This window comes from Mustelus asterias, chromosome 13, assembly GCF_964213995.1.
Source record: "Mustelus asterias chromosome 13, sMusAst1.hap1.1, whole genome shotgun sequence".
Lineage (NCBI taxonomy): Eukaryota > Metazoa > Chordata > Chondrichthyes > Carcharhiniformes > Triakidae > Mustelus > Mustelus asterias.
The window spans coordinates 92,584,946-92,607,688 of record NC_135813.1 but is presented as its reverse complement, the minus strand read 5'-3'; the positions used below and the strand labels follow the sequence as shown (position 1 = coordinate 92,607,688).

The following is a 22,743-nucleotide window of genomic DNA, read 5'->3' as shown; positions in this document are numbered from 1 at the left end:
TAGTCAGACACAAAATCATTTGGCTGTTCTCCGTCCCAATTAAACCTGTGCGGCCGCCTTAAGCTCTCTCTCCCGGCTGCCCTGGGAAACTGTGGGCAGGTTTGAGGAGGACGGGGTTAAAGCAGCGAGGATGGGGTTTGTGATGAATTGTGGCAGATGCTCCGAGCGGTTAATTACCTACAGATGGAATTGGTCTCCTTGCGTTGCGCCTGGGACTGGGGATTTGGCTACATGTGGCTCTGAATTCTGATGAGATTCCCCTTCCACTCAGAGCATGCTATTTGAATAAATTACAGTAAAGGGAGAACTATTTGCCATTTTGTTGCAGGTATTAGCAGTTTGGTGGATACAAATCTCCAGTTCACAAATTCATTCATGGAAATACGTACATATTTGAATGACCCTCACTTATGTCCTGTTGGTGTCCATGTGGCTCTGGACACTTACTAAGACTCAACAGTAACATCGTAAAGCATCCCAAAGTATTCAACTATCGAACAACATTTGACTCCAAGCCACAGAAAATAATAAGACAGCTTTTCAGGAGCAGTGTAAAAGAGGAGAGGGAGATAGAGAAGTGGAAATTATGGAAAGAATTCCACACTTAGGGCCTCAGCTGATTGCCAATGGTGGGGCAAAGGAAATTGGGGAGGCGTTTGGTGCCAATATTGCGGCACGGTGGCACAGTGGTTAGCACTGCTGCCTCACAGCACCAGGGACCTGGGTTCAATTCCGGCCTCGGGTGACTGTCGGTGTGGAGTTTGCACATTCGCCCCGTGTCTGCGTGGGTTTCCTCCGGGTGCTCCGGTTTCCTCCAACAGTCCAAAGACGGGCGGGTTCGGTGCATTGCTCTTGGTAAATTGCCCCTTAGTGTGCCAAGATGTGTAGGTAAGGGGGATTAGCAGGGTAAATACATGGGGTTATGGGTAAGGTGCTCTGTCAGAGAGTCAGTGCACACTCATTGGGCTGAATGGCCTCCTTCTGCACTGTAGGGATTCTCTGATTGCAGGAGCATAGAGGTTTCGGAGAGTTGCAGGGAGGAATGAGGTTTCAGAGGTAGGGAGGGACAATGCCATGGAGGGATTTGAAGTGAGGAAGGAAGAACAAAGAACAGTACAGCACAGGAACAGGCCCTTCGGCCCTCCAAGCCTGCGCCGATTATGTTTCCCCTCTGTTCATGTGTCTATCCAGATAAATCTTAAATGTCGCTAATGTCGCCTCAACCATCTCACTTGGCAGTGCATTCTGGGCCACCACTCACCACCATCGATGTAAAAACCTTCCCCCGCACATCTCTACTGAACCTCTCCTCTCAGGCGACAGAAAAGGAGGAGAAAGTTAAACTCCAGGGGGGAGGAATTTTCCAGCCGTGTTTGCCCCAAGACCGGAAAATCCTGCCCTTGCCCACTACGATTCCCATGGCGGGCGGATGGAAAATTCCCCATAAGGTGTTCCCGTACTGGGAGCTAATGAAGATCTGTTTCCGGGCTTTCAGGAATCCTAACTTGCCCACAATGTATCTAGCCACAGACTGCAATCCGACCTGTAGGGACCATATTCCCCAAGGTCAGCTCAATGACCCAGTGATAGATTATTACGTTGAGCAGTTGGGGCATGTTGACAAAACGTTGCCAGAAACAGGACAATCTCGTGCAGCTGAATGGGCTCCTCCTGTTCCTACCTTTCACTCTGTACCTGCACTGAACCCGCAACCGAAATGCACTGCCCCCTCTGCACGGTTACAACTCAAGCTACAACCGCAGTTCATCCCCTCACTTTCCGCATTCAGGTTTTGCCTCACAGAGTTTCTGCCAATTCCTGAGTTGACTTGTTACAGCGGCAGTGGCAGAGCTGTGGAAACGCGGCTTTCTGCTGGGTCACACACATATAGCTCAGACACAGAGTCATTCTGCCGGTCTTTAATCCGCAGATGAAATTGTACATTTAGAATGTCCCATTTTCACATCGCAAAACCGTCTCGCGGTGAAAATTGCGGCATCTTTTGTGAAATCAGCCGGGTTTGTAAAAATATTTACATGCCCCGTGGACGCCTCGCGGAGAGTAAACTGCATTTCGCCTGTTGACTCAAGATTTTAAACTTTTTAGCCAAAGATTTTTTTGTTGGGAGTTCCATCCCACTGGAAGCAAAGGGGAAATATTTGGGGCACATTAATGTTCTACATTTGGCTGCTTCACTTTTGGATTTGTTGATGGTTGTGCTACTCAATGGGGGGAGAATTTCAATCCTTTACCGTGTTCATTTAGCGGGTGTCGTGGCCAAGCCAGCGTTTGTTGCCCATTCCTACTTTCCCCTAGGAGGTGGTGGTGAGCCGCCTTCTTGAACCACTGCAGTCCATGTGGTGCAGGATCTCCCACAGTGCTGTTCTGTAGCAGTTTGACGCAACTGTTTCGTTCGGCCATTTCAGGAGGCGGTTAAGAGTCGACCACATTGCTGTGGCGCTGGAGTCACATGTAGGCCAGATCAGGCATAGACAGCAGATTTCCTTCCCTAAAGGACATTAGTGAACCAGATAGGTTTTTACTGTGATCAGTATTAATGAGTATCGTATTTTGTACCTAATTGAGTTTGAACACCCCCAGCAGCTGAGATGGGATGGGAACTTATGTCTCCAGTGCCTAACTCTGGGCCTCTGGATTGTTGGTTCTGCAGCATTACCAGCATTCCCATCGTTGATAAAAGCAAATTACTGCAGATGCTGGAATCTGAAACCAAAAGAGAAAATGCTGGAAAATGGCTTTCTTCTGCACTGTAGGTGTTCTATGATCCTATGATAGGTAAGTATGTAAGGACAGTTGGTTAGTGATGCAGAATGATGCCAACAGCGCGGGTTCAATTCCTGTACCGGCTGAGATTATTCATGAAGGCCCCACCTTGTCAACCTTGCCCCTTGCCTGAGGTGTGGCGATCCTCAGGTTAAATCACCACCAGTCAGCTCTCCCTGTCAAAGGGGAGAACAGCCTATGGTCATCTGGGACTGTGGCGACTTTACCCTCACCTTTATGTAAGGGGCAAAGCCATGGAAGCAGATAGTGATCTCATTTTCTGTCCTCTGTCCGCTGACATTTTGAGTCCAGATGACCCTTTGTTAAAGCTCAAGGACAAAGGGTCACCTGGACCCGAATCGTCAGCTCTTTTCTCTCCTTGAGATCACAATCTGCTTCTGACCACAATGACTCCCGGTAGGATGTGCAAGCATGGCACCATTGAGTCTGCTCTCGGATTGCAAAGCCTCAGCTGATTAGCTATGCCACCACCCCTGTCTAGGCTGACACATGTTGATTTAGGCTTTGTGTTGGAGGTTGCCTGATACTCCCATGTCCTCTCACAAGAGACCCATAAACAAAGGAGCAGGAATATTACATAGAAACTGCGGTGGAGAAACTAACCATTCTGCCCACCTGGCCCATCCTGGTGTCTCTGCTGTAGACAACATCTACTGCACCTCACCTTATCAGCATGCAGAACCTTCCATGACTTTGCCCCTTACATAAAGGTGAAGGTAAAGTAACCACAATCTCAGATGACCATAGGCTGTTCTCCCCTTTGAGAGGTGGTGGTGATTTAACCTAAGGATCACCATACCTCAGGTCAGAGGCAAGGTTGACAAGGTGGGGCCTACATGAATAACCTCAGCCGGTACAGGAATTGAACCCGCGCTGTTGGCATCGCTCTGCATCACTAACCAACTATCCCTACATACTTACCTATCATAGAATCATAGAACCACTACGGTGCAGAAGAAGGCCATTTGGCCCACTGAGCCTTCACTGTCAACAATCCCACCCAGGCTCTATCCTTGTACTCCCACATATTGACCTTGCTAATCCTCCTTATACTAAGGGTCAATTTTGCATGGTTATCAACCTAACCTGCACATCTTTGGAGCCTGGGAGGAAACCAGAGCACCCGGAGGAAACCCATGCAGACACAGGGAGAACGTGCAGACTCCACACAGACAGTGACCCGAGGCTGGAATTGAACCCGGGTCCCTGTCGCTGTGAGGAAGCAGTGCTAACCACTGTGCCAACGTGCCACTACCTAGCTTCCCCTCAGCTGCATCCAAGGTGTTCCTCCTCCATTAAGTAGCGAGTTCCACATTCTCGCACCTCTGGATGAACCGTTCTGTCATTGGGCTGGTTCTGGAGTTGATCTACAATCTACATTGGCGAAACTGATCCCGGATGGTTGGAGGTGGAGTGCCGGCCTCCGTTCTGTTCTCATTTTGCTGCTCATTTTCCTGCAGATTTCAGACCTTACAGCAGAGCTCACGGACGAACGGTTCAAGGGGGATGTGGTCAGTCGGGCACTGGAGAGCGAGCGAGCTGAGAGACTGCGCCTTGTGCAGCAACTGAAGGACATGCAGGTGAGAAACAGGGCCATCTCAAATCACATTACCTGTAAACTATCAGTGCTTTTGGTGTTTGCAATTATTTCTTTGTAAACTTGCAATAATTCTGCAGCAAGTTCTTCTCGCTGCCTTGAAAGAAAACTGCAATTTTTGGCCAAATGTTTATTTTACCCTGAGAAATATTTCATGTAACATCACAAACTCTGTGAACTCTGTAAACTTCTCGGCCAACATTGGGAAGTTTAGAGGCAATGCCGAAATTTTACCATCATGCCCGCCCGGATTCGGAATTCTCCATTGGCCTCAGGCGGGATTTTACGAGCCCCGCCCGAGCGAAGTTGTAAAATACCGGTCATTCTCTTGAATAGTCTATAAATGAACTTGTATTCTAACAATAAGAAATTTCTGGAGATACTCAGTAGGTCATGTGGTATATCTGTGGAGAAAGAAACAGAGTCGAGGATCTTTTGCTGAGAAAGGTGATAATAAAAGGTCATTAGAGCTAGACTTGTCGAGTATTTCCATCATCTTCTGTTTTTATTTCAGGTTTCCAGCAGCTGCAGTATTTTGCTGTAGAGCCCTGACATGTTGGTCGGGATGTTACCCCCATTCACGCCGGTGGGATTTTCCCATCCCGCTGCAGTGAACGGAGATTTGGCTGGCCGCCGCAGTGGGAGCGTGGCGTGAACGGCAGGATAGGTTTATGAGGATAGGTTTGTGTAAGTAAATAAATAAAGCCGCCATAATCCCAGGTGACCATAGACTCAAAGGGGAGAGCTGCCGGGTGGTGATTTAACCTGAGGATCACCACACCTCAGGTGAGGGGCAAGGTTGTGAAGGCGGGGCCTTCATGAATAACCTCAGCCAGTGCAGGAATTAAATCTGTGCTGTTGGCGTTGCTCTGCATCACTAACCAGCTGTTCAAAAGTGTGCGGGTTAGGTGGATTGGCTAAATTGCCCCTTAGGGGGACTAGCTGGGGTAAATGCAAAGGGTTATGAGGGTAGGGCCTGGGTGGGATTGTGGTCAGTGCAGACTTGATGGGCCGAATGGCCTCCTTCTACAGGTAGGATTCTATGATTCTATATCCAACCAACTGAGCTAACCAACCCCTTGTTACAGGTAAGTACACCTGTTGCAGTGTGTACCATCCACGTATGTTTTCTTATATCCACTGCTATTTTCTCCTCCATATCTTTCTCTTCCTCACTTCTCGACCAACATGTTGGTAGCTTTCTGGGATCTAATGTTTATTGGTCATTTCCGGGCAGTGGGCATTGGTAGTCCACATGAGGAACAGTATAGTCGCACAATAGCTGGGTGGGAGTGGAGGGGGGTGGGATTTTGGATTTTGATCTTTGACTAGCCACGCATATTATACACCATCCTCTCCAACAACTTGAGGGTGTGGCCTCATGACGTTCAGCAGCTGAGTTGCAAGGAGGCAGAAACATCGCACCACATCTTGCCCCAGTGGAACCTGCAGGAAACATGGCCAGGGCTGGCCTCTCTCATCCATTTGGCACGGTGGCACAGTGGTTAGCACTGCTGCCTCATAGCTCCAGCGACCTGGGTTCGATTCCCGGCTCGGGTCACAATATGCGTGGAGTTTGCACATTCTCCTCGTGTCTGCGTGGGTTTCATCCGTGTGCTCCGGTTTCCTCCCACAGTCCAAAGATGTGCACGTTAGGTGCATTGGCCATGCTGAATTGCCCCTTAGTGTCCCAGGATGCGTAGGTTTTATTTATTTATTAGTTACAAGCAGGCTTACACCAACACTGCAATGAAGTTACTGTGAAATTCCTCTAGTCGCCGGCGCCTGTTCGGGTCAATGCACCTAACCAGCACGTCTTCCAGACTGTTCAGGCTGGAGGGATTAACGGGGTAAATATGTGGGGTTACGGGGATAGGGCCTGGGTGGGATTGTTGCCGGTGCAGACTCGATGGACCGAATGGACTCCTTCTGCACTGTAGAGTCTGTGAGTCTATGATTTATTTCTTTGTGCAGTTGTTTGTCGGAACATCGATTCTAGTTCAGCAGAAATTTGGGTCATTAAAAGCCACCTGCCATGTAATGAATAATTGAATCATGTTGCAAACAATGAACAGACTGACAGTTGTGTGCTTATCCCCGTCTTTTAATGATAGCCATCAAACATTGCCAAAGTCCCGTGTGACTAAGTTCTTGTGCAGAACCCCTTCAAAGAAGGCTTTTCTAATAAGCGGCACGGTAGCACAGTGGTTAGCACTGCTGCATCACAGCTCCAGGGACCTGGGTTCGATTCCCGGCTTGGGTCACTGTCTGTGTGGAGTTTGCACTTTCTCCTCGTGTCTGCGTGGGTTTCCTCCGGGTGCTCTGGTTTCCTCCCACAGTCCAAAGATGAGCGAGTTAGGTTGATTGGCCATGCTAAAAATTGCCCTTAGTGTCCTGAGATGCGTAGGTCAGAGGGATTAGTGGGTAAGGATATGGGGGTCGGGCCTGGGTGGGATTGTGGTCGGTGCAGACTCGATGGGCCGAATGGCCTCTTTCTGTACTGTAGGGTTTCTATTTCTATGAAGCCACATCTACTTTAATTCTTGATGGCTCCTTCACTAGTTGAGATGAGAATGGTGCGTTTTGAAGATTAGTATTCCTGGGACAGAGCTTTGTTCAATGGAAGTGCAGATCTGAACTTGGGTGTGGAGTTCAGGGCACCTGACTCTGTTTAACATGAGCGGATGGGATATTTTATAGGCTGTTCTGCCTATTCAGTTGACTCTGAATCCCTGCCACACCTCCGTCATCCGAGGCTCTGGATTATAAAGTAGTGAATCGGAAATTTGTGAAATCTAACCCATTTTGTCAGATACTTCTTTATAATATCCACCAGAATATCACAGCCTCTAATGCATAGAATCCCTACAGCACAGAAGGAAGCCATTTGGCCCATCAAGCTTGCACCAACAACAATCCCACCCAGGCCCTATCCCCGTAACCCCACGTATTTATCCTGCTAATCCCCCTGACATTAAGGGGTGATTTAGCATGGCCAATCAACCTAATCTGCACATTTCTGGAGTGTGGGAGGAAACTGGAGCACCCGGAGGAAACCCACGCAGACACAGGGAGAACGTGCAAACTCTCACCCGACGCTGGAACTGAACCCGGGTCTCTGGCGCTGTGAGACAGCAGTGCTAACCACTGTCCCTCCATGCCACTGTGTGGGCAGCAGCGCTAACCACTGTGCCACCGTGCCGCCCCTCAACATGACGTTGGGTCTCCCTGATGGTTCACATTGCTTCAGTTAGTCAGTAGATTCCACTAGGTTTGATTTCTGGTCCACACTGAATGAATTAACCTCAGCTGCAGCAGTACCAGGGGGCAGTGCCAGGGGGAAGTGCCAAGGGGCAGTGTCGGGGCAGTGCCAGGGTACTTTACAATTCAGAATTGGCAACGAGGGGGGGGTACGGGGACAATTGATCAGGGTAATGTTGACAGTAGAAAAGTTATTTTGAGACTGCCGTGCCAATCTCTGCCCCCTCCACCATTCTCCTCCCCAAAAACAGGTGCGGAAACCCCCCCCATTGAGATCGGAATAATTTCCCATTCATTTTCAAATCTGCCTTCACCTCCATGGGAGCAGGTACTTGAAGAGTCAAAGCCATGCTGACTCACCCAGTGACCAGTGTCCTGTACAAAGTTGGTGTTCGGAGGTCACAGCTGCTGGCTCTCTTAGAGCTTCCAAAATCTGCTCAATTTCAGCCGCACATTCCTGACGCCAAGTTCCAAGCAGTGATTTGATTTGATTTGATTTATTATTGTCACATGTATTAGCATACAGTGAAAAGTATCGTTTCTTGTGCACTATACAGACAAAGCATACTGTTCATAGAGAAGGAAACGAAAGAGTGCACAATGTAGTGTTACAGTCATAGCTAGGGTGTAGAGAAAGATCAACTTAATGCAAAAGTCTGACAGCAGCAGGGAAGAAGCTGTTCTTGAGTCGGTTGGTGCGTGACCTCAGACTTCTGTATCTTTTTCCTGACAGAAGAAGGTGGAAGAGAGAATGTCCGGGGTGTGTGGGGTCCTTAATTATGCTGGCTGCTTTGCCGAGGCAGTGGGAAGTGTAGACAGAGTCAATGGATGGGAGGCTGGTTTGGGTGATGGCTTGGGCTACATTTACGCCCTTTTGTAATTCTTTGTGGTGTTGGGCAGAGCAGGAGCCATACCAAGCTGTGATACAACCAGAAAGAATGCTTTCTATGTTGCATCTGTAAAAGTTGGTGACAGTCGTAGCTGACATACCAAATTTCCTTAGTCTTCTGAGAAAGTAGAGGTGTTGGTGGGCTTTCTTAACTATAGTGTCGGCATGGGGGGACCAGGACAGGTTGTTGGTGATCTGGACACCTCAAACCTTGAAGCTCTCGACCCTTTCTCCTTCGTCCCTGAAGAAATGGCCTCTGTTCCAAAGCCTTTATACACAAGGGGTGGCTTCAGGGGTCACATGACAATGGCAAGCCCATGGCCACATTGTACAAAAGCATTTCTGTGAATGGAGATGAGCTTCCTACCATAAATCTCTGCCATCACCAATCATTTCTTATCACCTCAGTAACATGGCCAATGCTTCAGATCATGTGCTCCTGCCGTTTTTACCCCTAGGCTTTACACTATTCCAGTGCATTTTAGGTTTAAGGTGAGAGGGGAAAGATGTAAAAGGGACCTGAGGGGCAACTTTTTCACACAGAGGATGGTGTGTATCTGGAATGAGCTGCCAGAGGAGGTGGTAGAGGGGGCTACAATTACAACACTTAAAATAGATTTGGACAGGTACCTGGGTGGGAAAGGTTCAGAGGGATGTGGGCCAAACGCAGCCAAATGTGACTAGTTCAGTTTAGGGAACCTGGTTGGCATGAACGAGTTGGGCTGAAGGGCCTGTTCCCATGCTGTATATCTCTATGGGTGGGATTTTCCGGCCACGATCACGCTCGCCCCAAAACCGGAAAACCCCGTCCACTATGATTTCCGTGGGATGAGAAAATTCAAGTGTCTAGCTCCATTTCTGGATAGCCTCTCATGTAAAGCTCTACTGCCCGTGTACTAACTCACACCAAGCCCCGTTCACTCATCAGCTGTCTGCTCGCTGACGTATGTTGACTCTTGGTTAAGCAACTATTAAAATTCTTATCCTTCTTTTCAAATCCAACGATGGCCTTGCCCTCTGTCTGGTCCTGCAACCCTCTGAGATGTCAGTTTTCCTCCAGTTCTGGTTTCCTGTGCGCTCCTGATTTTAATCACTATGTTACTGGTGGTCAGGCCTTCAGCGCTGGAGTACCCACCCTGACCTCTCTGCCTTTCTACCACTTTCCTCCTTAAGATACTCCTTATAAACTACCTCTTTGACCAATGGTCACCTGCCCTGATATCTCCATATGTGACTTGCTGCCATCTTTTATTTTATATTATGCTCAAGCACCTTGAACATTTTGTTCTGTTAAAGACGTCATATAAATGCAAGTGGTTGTTCAGTCTATTTTAACATAACATAGAAACATAGAATCCTACAGTGTAGAAGGCAGCCATTCGGCCCATCGAGTCTGCACCGACCACAATCCCTATAATCCCCATGCATTTACCCTAGCTAGTCCCCCTGACACTAAGGGGCAATTTAGCACGGCCAATCCACCTAACCTGCACATCTTTGGAGTGTGGGAGGAAACCAGAGCACCCGGAGGAAACCCGTACGTACACGGCGAGAATGTGCAAACTCCACAGTGACCCAAGACGGGAATCGAACCCAGGTCCCTGGTGCTGTGAGGCAGCAGTGCTAACCACTGTGCCACCATTTGCTCCAATATGGAGGCTACTTTAAACTACTAGCTATAATCCATCACTGGAATTCCACTGCCTCGCCCACCACTGAATCAGAGCGGGCGAGGGGTGGACAATAGAAATGTCCGTTGGCCTCGGGCGGGAATTTCCAGTCTCGCTCGAGCAAGGCCATAAAGTCCCGCCCCATGTGTCTAACGATTGTCAGTGCTTTATACGTTTATTCCCCAAACTCCTCGGAAACTGCGATAAATATTAACTAACGCAAGAAAATTATTTTAACAGAAAATGCTGGAAAATCTCAACAGGTCTAACTGCATTTGGCTCTATTCTCTCTCCACAGAGGCTGTCAGACCTGCTGAGATTTTCCAGCATTTTCTGATTTTGTTTCAGAATCCAGCATCTGCAGTATTTTGCTTCTTTTAGGGCTGGCTGACTTGAATTGTCATCTCATTTGTAACGAGGATCATACTTGAGATATCTTTCTTGGAGATGGCTTGTTGTTCATCTGAAGAGTCATTCAAAATACACAATATTTTGTGTTTAATTTCAGGCCTATTTTCAATATTCACCGAAATGATTTGATTTACGAGAATGGTTAGTCTCAATTGCTGTGACTTAGGCCATGTTGGTTAGATAACGAGTTTATCTCCTGTATTTGCCTGTGTGTGATTTTGTTTCTTCTGTCCATAGACTAAGTATGAGAAGGTGGTGAAGAATTTGAGCTCTGTGGAGAAGCAGTTGGAGGAAGCGCAGCAGCAATTGCAGTTGAGGGAGCTGGGAACTGCAGCGACAGGTAAAACAGCGCAATGAGATTTACCGAGAGACACCTGCATTTATCACCATGTCAAAAACATCTCCGAGCACTTCGCACATTGAGGACCTTTATGTATGTAAACATGACGGCCATTCTCTGCCACTTTTGTCCCATAGTCAGCAATACATTGAATGACCAGCTGGTGAGTGGTTATAATTGAGGGAGGACTGATGGCCAGGATACCAAGAGAATTCATTTGTCCATCGGTGGCACAGTGGTTAGCACTGCTGCCTCACAGCGCCAGGGACCCGGTTCAATTCCGGCCTTGGTTGACTGTCTGTGTAGAGTTTACATGTTCTCTCTGTGTCTGCGTGGGTTTCCTCCGGGTGCTCCGGTTTCCTCCCACAGTCCAAAGATGCGCAGGTTAAGTAGATTGGCAATGCTAAATTGAAATCATAGGATCCTACAGTGCAGAAGGAGGCCATTCAGCCCACATACTTATCCTGCTAATTCCCTGACACGAGCAGTCAATTTATTATGGCCAATCCAACGTTACACAGACATTGCCCCTTTGTCTCCAAAGGTGAGTAGGTTAGGTGGATTAGTGAGGTAAAAGCATGGGGTTACATGGATAGGGCCTGAGTGGGGTTGTTGTCTGTGCAGATTTGATAGGCAGAATGGCCTCCTTCTGCAGGGGGTGGCATCAGTGCTAACCACTGGTGGCACAGTGGTTAGCACTGATGCCTCACAGCACCATGGGCCCGGGTTCAATTCCCAGCTTGGGTCACTGTCTGTGTGGAGTTTGCACATTCTCCCCGTGTCTGCGTGGGTTTCCGCTGGGTTCAAATGGTTTCCTCCCACAGTCCAAAGATGTGCGGATTAGGTGGATTGGCCATGATAAATTGCCCCTTAGTTTCAGGGGGATTAGCTAGGGTAAATGCATGGGATAATGGGGATAGGACCTGGGTGAGATTGTTGTTGGTGCAGACTCAATGGGCATATGGCCCCCTTTCTGCACTGTAGGCATTCTATGTTTCTATGATCTTCACAAAGTGGATCTAAAGCCTCCACTTGACCCATCAGCCAAGAGCCTCTGTTCACATTCCACCTTAAAGGTGCCACACGGCCTCAATACTGCAGTGGAAAGTGATGAGATCACTTAATGATGAGATCAAGTGCCAGTCTGGTTCCAAATTGACCCTTTCCTGACCCAATGGAGAGAATTCTTTCAACTGAACAGAGAGAACCGCCATTTTGAGTGACCACAAGTACATTGCCGAATTTAAGCCCGTTGAGCCTTTACCTCGAAGTATGGTTCTTTGTGAAGTTTTAGAGCTTCTGGAAGCACTAATTCTCTGAAGGTGCTCACACACAGAGGGATGTGTTACAAAGGACCTCACAAGACAGGAGAAAGATGGTGGGTGCTGAGCAGAGTGAAGAAGGAGGGGGACGTGGGAAATTTAGGGGATCAAAGAGAATGCTTTTGAGGAAACTTTAGGAAGCAGCAGGAGATGATGAGGTGTAGAGTTCGAGGAAAGGAGTTCTAGAGCAGAGTCAAACTATATCGAACTCTATATGGGATTAGAGTAGATAGGTGCTTAATGGCTGGCACACACTCAATGGGCAAAAGGGCCTCTTCCTCTGCTATCTGACTCTAAATTAAATGGCAGCTGCTATAGTAATACACAGTAAGAAGTCTCACAACACCAGGTTAAAGTCCAACAGGCTCATTTGGAGTCACGAGCTTTCGGAGCACTGCTCCTTCATCGGATGAGTGGCTCACCTGATAAAGGAGCAGCGCTCTGAAAGCTCATGATCCCAAATAAACCTGTTGGACTTTAACCCGGTGTTGTGAGACTTCTTACTGTGCCCATCCCAGTCCAACGCCGGCATCTCCACATCATTGTGATACACATGCAAGAGTGCATTGATTGGAAACAAAAGAGAAAATTGCCGTTTTGGAAACTTTTGTTAATACCTAAATACTGGTTGATCTTTTTCCCTTTTTTGTGATCTTGAGACATGGCTGACACTGGCCAGGTTGTGCTTTTACTCATCTTGAACCTCCCAAATGGCGTGAAGAGCCAACCAAGTAGTGTGGACCTGGAGTCCCATGTTGGACAGACCAGGCCGGAGTGACAGATTCCCTTCTCTGAAGGACATTAGTGAAGCAGTTTGGTTTTCACCAGATTATTGAAGCTTTCAAGCCCATTTTCTGGTGGTAGTGTTGTCAACTTGGGTACAATCAACACTAGGCACTAAGAGTACTCAAACTTCCAAGCTTTATTACTCGTGCATGAGAAGAACACACATGCAGCACACTGCATTGCTAGGTGTTCTGTCGATTCGTACAGACCATTAGCAGTTATAGTTAATTTCAGCAAATGAGAAATGAGCAACTTTCTAATTCTTCATTTGCATACATAGTCCACCAATCATAGCATAGATTTTGCCCTTTCTTATCCAATAGAAAACTGTCTTCTTCATTAACATAATATGTCACCATATCTTGTTTTCTTTCGTATTTATCATGGGAACTTGTCTTTGTTTCACCCTGTGGCCAAGGCCAGGAATGCAGTGTTTATGAAAGTGACACAAGGTTAGATTAGTCACTTCCCTGAATACGCAACCGCTGACCTCACCTTGTCTGATGATAAGCACATTCCATTCTTGCTGGCAGATTCGTCTGCAATAGTTGTTGTAACTTAATTTCCACACCAGCCCATAATTCTTTTTTAGTGTGCAGCCTCACAACTTCCCATGTTGGGAACCTAAGGCTTGTTAGTCCAGTGTCATAGGTGGTAGGCTGCTACAGCCACTGTGATTAGGAATTATTATGTCAGTTCCACTTGTGTTTGTGCTCCTTCACACTTAATGTTGTGGTGTCTTCCTCACGTTTTAAGAGGAAGAGTGGAAGATGCGCTATGATTGTACGTTGCTGGAGATGGAGTTTCTCAGGAAACGTGTTCGTACGTTCGAGGAAAGGATTGATTCGGAATTACAGATCAGAAAGGAACTGGAGGACAAGGTAAAGTTCTGGACTATGAGGGGAAAAGTTATCAGCCTGGAAATTTCCTGAGGGTTCTTCATCTATTCATTCATGGGATGTGAGTGTGGGCGTCGCTGGCTGGGCCAACATTTACTGCCCATGTCTCAGGACATTTTAAGAGCCAACCACATTGATGTGGGGCGGTATGGTGGCACAGTAGTTAGCACTGCTGCCTCACAGTGCCAGGGACCTGGGTTTGTTTCTGGCCGCGGGTGACTGTCTGTGGGGAGCTTACATTTTCTCCTGGTGTCTGCCTGGGTTTCCTCCGGGTGGTCCGGGTTCGTCTCATAATCCAAAGATGTGCAGGGTAGGTTGATTGGCCATGCTAAATTGCCCCTTAGCATCATAAGATGTGTAGGTTAGGGGGATGTGGGGCAGTACGGTGGCACAGTGGTTAGCACTGTTACCTCACAGCGGCAGGGACTCGGGTTCGATTCTGGCCTTGGGTGACTGTCTGTGTGGGGTTTGCACATTCTCCCCATGTCTGTGTGGGTTTCCTCCCACACTCCAAAGATGTGCGGGTTATGTTGATTGGCCATGCTAAATTGACCCTAAAGTGAAGGGGATTAGCAGGGTAAATGTGTGGGGCTACGGGAATAGGGCCTGGGTAGGATTGTGGTCAGTGCAGACTCGATAAGCCAAATGTCCTCCTTCTGTACTGTAGGGGTTCTATGATGTGGGTCTGGTGTCAAAATGTAGGCCAGACCAGGCAAGGACGTCATAATGACTTCAATCAGGCCATTGAAGTTGGAGTATGAACTCCCTGATTAAGGATCCAACTGATGGGCCAATCAGGGAGTCGTTGCCTTGTACTTAACTGAGAGTGTCAGTTCCTCTGACACCCGCAGAAGTAGACTGCTGACTGCGAGCACTCTGTGTACTGCTGTTAGAGTTGTAAATAAAGGGATTTTGGTGAAGGGGCTTTTGCCTCCAAAGACTTCTTACAGACGGCAGTGAACCAGATGAGGTTTTCAGACAATTGGCAATGGATCCACATTCATCAGTAGGCTTTTAATTCCAGATATTTATTGAATTCAAATTTCACAATCTGTTGTGGTGGGATTTGAACCCAGGTGCCCACAGTACTCTCCTGGGTCCCTGGATTACTAGGCCAGTGACGATACCACTACGCCACTCTTCTGCTCTGCCACTACCTTTTGCTGTTTTGCTGTTTCTTCTGCGGGGTGCTGTCGAAGAAGAACCCCTTCAGATTTTCAGGATAATTGGTTGCAAGGTCCATCAATATGCAATTTATTTTCCCAATTTAATTTGAACATTTTAAAATGAACTAGATCCTGTCCAGATGACAGAATCATCACAAAATATATTTGGGAGAAACTAAACTACAATGGAGCCTAGAAGCTTGAGCAGAATGAAGGACCCGCTCCAATGGGTCATGGAGTTGTGTGCCATTGCTTTCTTTTCATTTATTAGTAAGGTTAGCAAATTTCCTTCCTTCAAGGACATTAGTGAACCAATGGGTGCTTACGACAGTGATTTCACTAGACTTTTTAAGTCCATTTTTTTTATTGAATTCAAATATCACCATCGGCCTTGGTGGGATTCGAACCCGGTTCCCCAGAGAATTACCCTGGGTCATTAGGAATGCTAATTTAGTGATAATACCACCTTCCTGTGCATCAAAATCCTACGAAAGGCAGTGATGTCACAGAATCCCAACAGTGCAGCAAGAGGCCACTCGGCCCATCAAACCTGCAGCGACAACAATCCCACCCAGGCCCTATCCCCGTAACCCCATCTATTTACCCTGTTAATCTCCCTGACACAAAGAGGCAATTTAGCACGGCCAATCAACCCAACCCATACATTTTGGGGAGGTGATGGTCTAGTGGTATTATCACCAGACTATTAATCAGCTAATATGCTGGGGACCCGGGTTCGAATCCCGCCACGGCAGATGGTGGAACTTGAATTCAATCAAAAAAATCTGGAATTAAGAATCTACTGATGACCATGAAACCATTGTCGATTGTTGGAAAAACCCATCGCTAATGTCCTTTAGGGAAGGAAATCTGCTGTCCTTACCTGATCTGGCCAACATTTGACTCCAGAGCCACAGCCATGTGATTCACTCTCAACTACCTTCCGGCAACTAGGGATTGGGCAATAAATGCTGGCCAGCCAGCGACGCCCATGTCCCCGAATGAATAAAAAAAAATCTTTGGACTATTGGAGGAAACCAGAGCATCCGGAGGAAACATGGGTAGAATGTACAAACTCCACACAGTCATCTAAGGCTGAAATTGGACCCAGGTCCCTGGCGTTGTGAGGCAGCCATGCTAACCACTGTGCCACTGTGCCACCCTTGTGAATATGTGAATAACTAGTCAAACAGTTTCTGCAGTTGGTTGAGAGACAATTCTGCCAAGTATGGCAGAGTTGTCCTGTTCTTTTGAAACAGTGGACTTGGCAGATGGGTCCTTGGTTTATTTGAACTGCCACATTGTTATCATCACACTTATTTTGTCAAAAGCCTCTAATGGTATCTTATCTCGAGGTGTCAACATAATGGGTTCATAAATGTGATTGCCAGTTTGGATTCTTGCATGGTACTGATTTTTAAAAAATTCATTCATGGGACATCGCATCGCTGGCTGGCCAGCATTTATTGTCCATCCCTAGATGTCCTTGGAGGCAGTTGAGAGTCAACCATATTGCTGTGGCTCTGGAGTCACATGTAGGCCAGACCAGGTAAGGATGGCAGATTTCCTTCTCTGAAGGACATTAGTGAACTTTCTCTAAAAGACTTAGTGAACCAGATGGGTTTTTCCAACAATCGGCAATGGTTTCATGGTCATCAGTGGATTCTTAATTCCAGATTTTTTTATTGAATTCAAATTCCACCATCTGCCACGGTGGGATTTGAACCTGGGTCCCCAGAGCATTAGCTGAGCTTCTGGATTAGTAGTCTAGCGATAATACCACTGGGCCATTGCCTCCCCTCTGATATTCTACCAAGTTCCTCAAATCTCCTGAAACGAGCGGTGATTAGAGGAAAGATTTATTTGTGTTCGCTGGTCATCTCCGGTTTTCATTTTTGTGGCCTGGTCAGCTTGCAGATCTTCAGGAAAGTTACCAGAGTGCCAAGCGGAATGTTCAACAGCTGAGGAGAAAGAGCAAATGCTTGACCTCTGAACTGGAGGATACCAAGGTGCTGATGGAAAGTCAACAGAGCCGGAACCATGAGCTGGAGAAGAAACAAAAGAGGTAGGAGTAACCTCCAAACGAGCAGTCCTTGTCGTTGTTTGGCTAATTAATCTGTGTTTCTCCATCAGTACATTACTTGGAGCTGATGCACCTTGAAGAGTAGGTTTTGATTTTGGTTTGAGGTAGAAATTGGTGCCATTATACCCGGTCCTTTTCCTCACCTCCTTCATCGATGTCTCCTGGCGCTGTTTACCAACAGAACTTCGAGCTTGACTATAATTCAATCTCATTGTGTTTATTCCATTTTTGGTCCATTTTCACTCACAAGGTTCGATATGGAGTTGGCCCAAGCTCTTGGGGAAGCTGCCTTTGAGAAGAGCCTTCGTGAAAAGGTCATACAGGAAAACCAAACGTTGCGGACAGAGCTTTATCGGACACAGCAGAATCTGCAGGTGAGATGCAGACTACAACGTGATTCCTTAACCATTCCAGCAGCTTGAACCTTTAGATATCTACAGATCACTCATCGAAAGTGAAAAATGCTCATGTCACCTTAGTTCATAGTACACCCTATGATCTGAGTGAATAACTCTTGGTTGGATACCATTTTGCTATTTCTAAGAGCTATACTTTCATTGTCTTTTACTTAAACCATAGAATCCCGACAGTGAAAAGGCGGCCATCTTCCTCTTCCTTGGCTTTCCATGTGTAATGAGTAGACAAAATAGTAAGCAGGAACTCTATCACACTACCATATAGAAACAAGCCATTGATAAAAACATGAGTCCCTCTTCTTTTTAGGAAGGGATCCTTTGCATCTACTTGGCATGGCTGATGTGTGTACATGTGTAATGGAAGGGGAGAAAATGATAGACTATGGGCGGGATTCTCTGGCTGTTCTCCAGTCCCGCTGCTGTGAACGGGGATTTGGCTAAGCACCAAATTTTCCATCCTCTCTGGCAGTGGTGACAGGGCGTGAACGGCTGGAGAATTCTGGCCTATCTGTCTCATGATTCAAAGGCCACTGCTGTGTGCACTTGCAGAGTGAATGATGTATGAGCAGCTCTGTGCAGGAGGTCCTGTCTATAGTGGAATACAAGCCCCACCACTTGCAACATCTACTCTGATCATGGGCAGTTACCAGACAGATAGCATTGGCCATCTGCCTGTACACTGGAAGCCAATTGTAAAGGTGTTGCTTAAATCCTAGGACAATTCAATAAGCTCTTTACACCATCTTAATCCCCTATTTTCCGATTTACACACCATTTCACAACACACCGCTGCCCATGTGGTGGCCACTTTTGAGAGATTTCTGTGACAAGATGTTCTGAGTTTAATGGAGTTGTGTGGTTTCAGAAACAAAGGTTCCATGAATTAAAAGGTCAAAGAGAATATGGGTGGCACAGTGGTTAGCACTGCTGTCTCACAGCACCATGGGACTTGGGTTCGATTCCTGGCTTGGGTGACTGTCTGTGCGGAGTCTGCACGTTCTCCCCGTGTCTGTGTGGGCTTCCTCTGGGTGCTCCGGTTTCCTCCCACAGTCCAAAGATGTGTGGGTTAGGTTGATTGGTCATGGTAAATTGCCCTTTAGTGTCCCAAGATATGTGGGTTAGGGGGATTAGCAGGGTAAATACACAAAGTTACAGGGATGAGGCCCATGGGGGGCGGGATGGGAAGATTCCGCCCAGTATTTGCTCCCTCTCTCAGGGATAAGGGCATAGTATTGATGTCACTAGTCTCATAACCCTGAGATCCATTGGTCCAAATCCCACCATGGCAGCTGGTGGAATTTAGATGCGATTAATACATTTGGAACATTTAAAGTTTATTTATTAGTCACAAGTAGGCTTACATATTAAAATATTAGTCTCTGTAATGGTGAACATCTATCATTGATTGTTGTGAAAACCCAACTGCTTTGCTAATATCCTTTAGGGAAGGAAATCTTCCGTCCTTGTCTGGCACGGCCTACAGGTGACTCCAGAGCCACAGCAATGTGGTGATTGTAAATTGCCCTCTGAAATGGCTTAACTCTGAGTTCAAGGGCAATTAGGGTTGGGCAACAAATGCTGGCCTTGCCAAAAACAGCCATATCCCATTAAAGAAAAAAGAATGGCAAGTAGGTTCAGATAAGATACCTTAATAATATGGGAATATCGCAGGACAGAGAGGCCTTGGAGTTCAGGTGCACAATTCTCTAAAGATAGAGTCACAGGTAGATAGGGCAGTGAAGAAAGCTTTTGACATGCTGGTCTTCATCAGTCAGGGCATTGAGTATAGAAGTTGGGAAGTTATAGTTGCAGTTGTACAGGACATTGGTGAGGCCGCACCTGGAGTATTGTGTTCAGTTTTGGTCGCCTTGCTATAGGAAAGATGTTATTAAACTAGAGAGAATGCAGAAGAGATTTACAAGGATGTTGCCAGGACTCAAGGGACAGAGTTATAGACAGAGATTGGACAGGCCAGGACTTTATTCTTTGGAGCGTAGGAGACTGAGGGGTGATCTTACCATCATGAGAGACATGGATAGGGTGAACACACTCAGTCTTTTTTCCAGGGTCGGGAAATCGAGAACTCGAGGGCATAGGTTTAAGTTAAGAGGGGAAAGGATTAATGGGAACCTGAGGAGCAACTTTTTTACACAGAGGATGGTACATGTGTGGAATGAGCTGCCGGAGGAAGTGGTTGAGGCAGGGACATTGACAATATTTAAAAGGCATTTGGACAGATACATGGATAGGAAAGGTTTCGAGGGATATGGGCCAAATACAGGCAAATGGGGTTAGCTAAGGTGGGCTTTTTGGTTGGCATGGACCAGTTTGGGCCGAAGGGCCTGTCTCCGTGCCGAACATTCTATGTTTCTATAATAGTATTGGCACTGGAACGCGCAGTGCTGCACGCAGTGTTCCAGATACTGAAGTTACCAGGAAAGTGAATGCTGTTTTTTTTCTGTCTTGTTTGTCAGGGGAAAGAGGCAGAGGTCACAAAGGTGAATCAGAAAGTGGCAGAGCTGAAGGTGGAACTGTGTGACCTCACTTCCCGTGAGCCACAGAGTCCAGAGACTGTGGCTCAGATAAAGAAGCAGCTTCGACATCTGGAGACGACGACAAAGGAACAAAGTAAAGAGATCAGTGAACAAGCGGGAACCATAGAGCAACTGGAGCAGGTGGGCCAAGACCGGATCATTCAGCAACCAGGGCTATCCAAGTTATGTCTTTAACTCCGAACCTTTCCTTCCCCAATCTAAAGTGAATGGCAGCAGGCAAGGCAGCCGTGGAGGAGCAAGCAGCTAACCCAGCTCTCCATGTTCAGAATCACAGCCAGCGATGCTGTGCGGTGATCAACTCGGGCCAATTTTCCTATCCCTATTCTACAAGTCCTGACCCCCACGATGGCACAGTGGTTAGCACTGCTGCCTGACAACCCCAGGGACCAAGGTTCAATTCCCGGCTTGGGTCACTGTCTGCGTGGTGTCTGTGTAGGTAGATTCCGGGTGCTCCGGTCTCCTCCCACAGTCCAAAGATGTACAGGTAGGTGGATTGGCCATGCTAAATTGCCCCTTAGTGTCCCAAGATGTGTAGGTTAAGGCGATTAGTGGGATATCCATGGAATCCCTACAGTGCAGAAGGAGGCATTTCGGCCCATCGAGTCTGCACCGACCACAATCCCACAATCCCACCCAGCCCCTATCCCTGTGGCCTCACACATTGACCCTGCTAGTCCCCCGACACTAAGTGGCAATTTAGCATGGCCAATCATCCTGACCCGTAAATGGGATTGTTGACGGAGCAGGTTTGATGGGCCAAATGGCCTCCTTCTGCACTGTAGGGATTCTATGATTTCAGTGCCCCCAAGTTTCCCTAGAGCTGAAGTTATCAGATAGTTTTCACTGGCTGAATAATCCAGGGCTGCTCCTCATTATATTTGCTCTGCTCTGCCCACCACCAACCCCCACCCCCCCTCCCCCTCACCTCCCTTCCACCCCCCCCTTGTGGAAACATCTCTTCAGCTGGCGTTGTGTGATTGTTCATCGATTCTTTGTTCATTGTCTGGAGGCTCCTACCAGGATGTCCTGCTGTTATCTTCTCCCTCAGGATGACAAAGCGATCGAGTGGAAAACACAGGAAAAAACCTGAGGCTGATAAAGTTTTGAAATCTGACCTCACAGTTGGCAATGCATTCACTGTGTCATTGCGTGGGAATACTTTCCTGCCACGGTTTGTAATGGTGGGGGGGGTGGCAGTGGGAGTTTGGTTCCACAGGTTCGCCATTCTCTGGATGAAGAAATTGCTTCTCACCTCAGTCCTAAAAGGTTTACCCCATAACCTCAAACTATGAACCACACCATGGGGAACATTCTTTCTGAATCTACCCTGTCTAATCTTGTTAGAATTGTATAAGTTTTTATGAGATCCTCTTTCACTTTTCTAAACTCCAATGAACAGAATCCGAACAGACTTAGTCTCCTGATCGGAGCCGGCACGGATATGATGGGCTGAATTGCCTCCTTCGGTGCAGTGTGGTTGATTCAGTGATTGTAATTGTTTGTGAGCACTTGCTGGGAAGTTTGGGTGAGTTTTCACCCATTGCGGCTGCAGAAGAGGTTGCCAATGTTCACTATCAAGGCTCAAGTTACTTGCCTGAGGTGTTGGGGGTTGAAGGCAACAGTTTGAAGCCCACAATAAAATGAGGGCAGCACGGTGGCACAGTGTTTGTTAATGCTGCTTCACAGCGCCAGGGACCCGGGTTCAATTCCGGCCTCGGGTCACTGCCTGTGTGGAGTTTACACGTCCTCTCCGTGTCTACGTGGGTTCCCTCCAGGTGCTCTGGTTTCCTCCCACAGTCCAAAGATCAAAGAACAAAGAACAGTACAGCACAGGAAACAGGCCCTTCGGCCCTCCAAGCCGGTGCCGCTCCTTGGTCCAACTAGACCAATCGTTTGTATCCCTCCATTCCCAGGCTGCTCATGTGACTATCCAGGTAAGTCTTAAACGATGTCAGCGTGCCTGCCTCCACCACCCTACTTGGCAGCGCATTCCAGGCCCCACCACCCTCTGTGTAAAAAATGTCCCTCTGATGTCTGAGTTATACTTCGCCCTTCTCAGCTTGAGCCCGTGACCCCTCGTGATCATCACCTCCGACCTGGGAAAAAGCTTCCCACTGTTCACCCTATCTATACCCTTCATAATCTTGTATACCTCTATTAGATCTCCCCTCATTCTCCGTCTTTCCAAGGAGAACAACCCCAGTCTATCCAATCTCTCCTCATAGCTAAGACCCTCCATACCAGGCAACATCCTGGTAAACCTTCTCTGCACTCTCTCCAATGCCTCCACGTCCTTCTGGTAGTGCGACGACCAGAACTGGACGCAGTACTCCAAATGTGGCCTAACCAGCGTTCTATACAGCTGCATCATCAGACTCCAGCTTTTATACTCTATACCCCGTCCTATAAAGGCAAGCATACCATATGCCTTCTTCACCACCTTCTCCACCTGTGTTGCCACCTTCAAAGATTTGTCGACTTGCACACCTAGGTCCCTCTGTGTTTCTATACTCCTGATGACTCTGCCATTTATTGTATAACTC

General features: G+C 47.4%; 1 protein-coding gene across 5 annotated transcripts in view; it reads left to right on the top strand.

The window, feature by feature from the left end:
• The window catches only part of LOC144502880 (unconventional myosin-XVIIIb-like), a 363,270-nt gene that overhangs the window by 221,191 nt on the left and 119,336 nt on the right, over nucleotides 1–22,743 (top strand). For all 5 annotated transcript variants that reach the window (XM_078227267.1, XM_078227266.1, XM_078227270.1 and 2 more), the window contains 6 exons: nucleotides 4,266–4,385; nucleotides 10,871–10,973; nucleotides 13,838–13,962; nucleotides 17,057–17,211; nucleotides 17,480–17,603; nucleotides 20,120–20,320. In XM_078227267.1, the coding sequence (XP_078083393.1) occupies nucleotides 4,266–4,385; nucleotides 10,871–10,973; nucleotides 13,838–13,962; nucleotides 17,057–17,211; nucleotides 17,480–17,603; nucleotides 20,120–20,320 (828 nt within the window). The remainder of the gene's footprint in view (nucleotides 1–4,265; nucleotides 4,386–10,870; nucleotides 10,974–13,837; nucleotides 13,963–17,056; nucleotides 17,212–17,479; nucleotides 17,604–20,119; nucleotides 20,321–22,743) is intronic.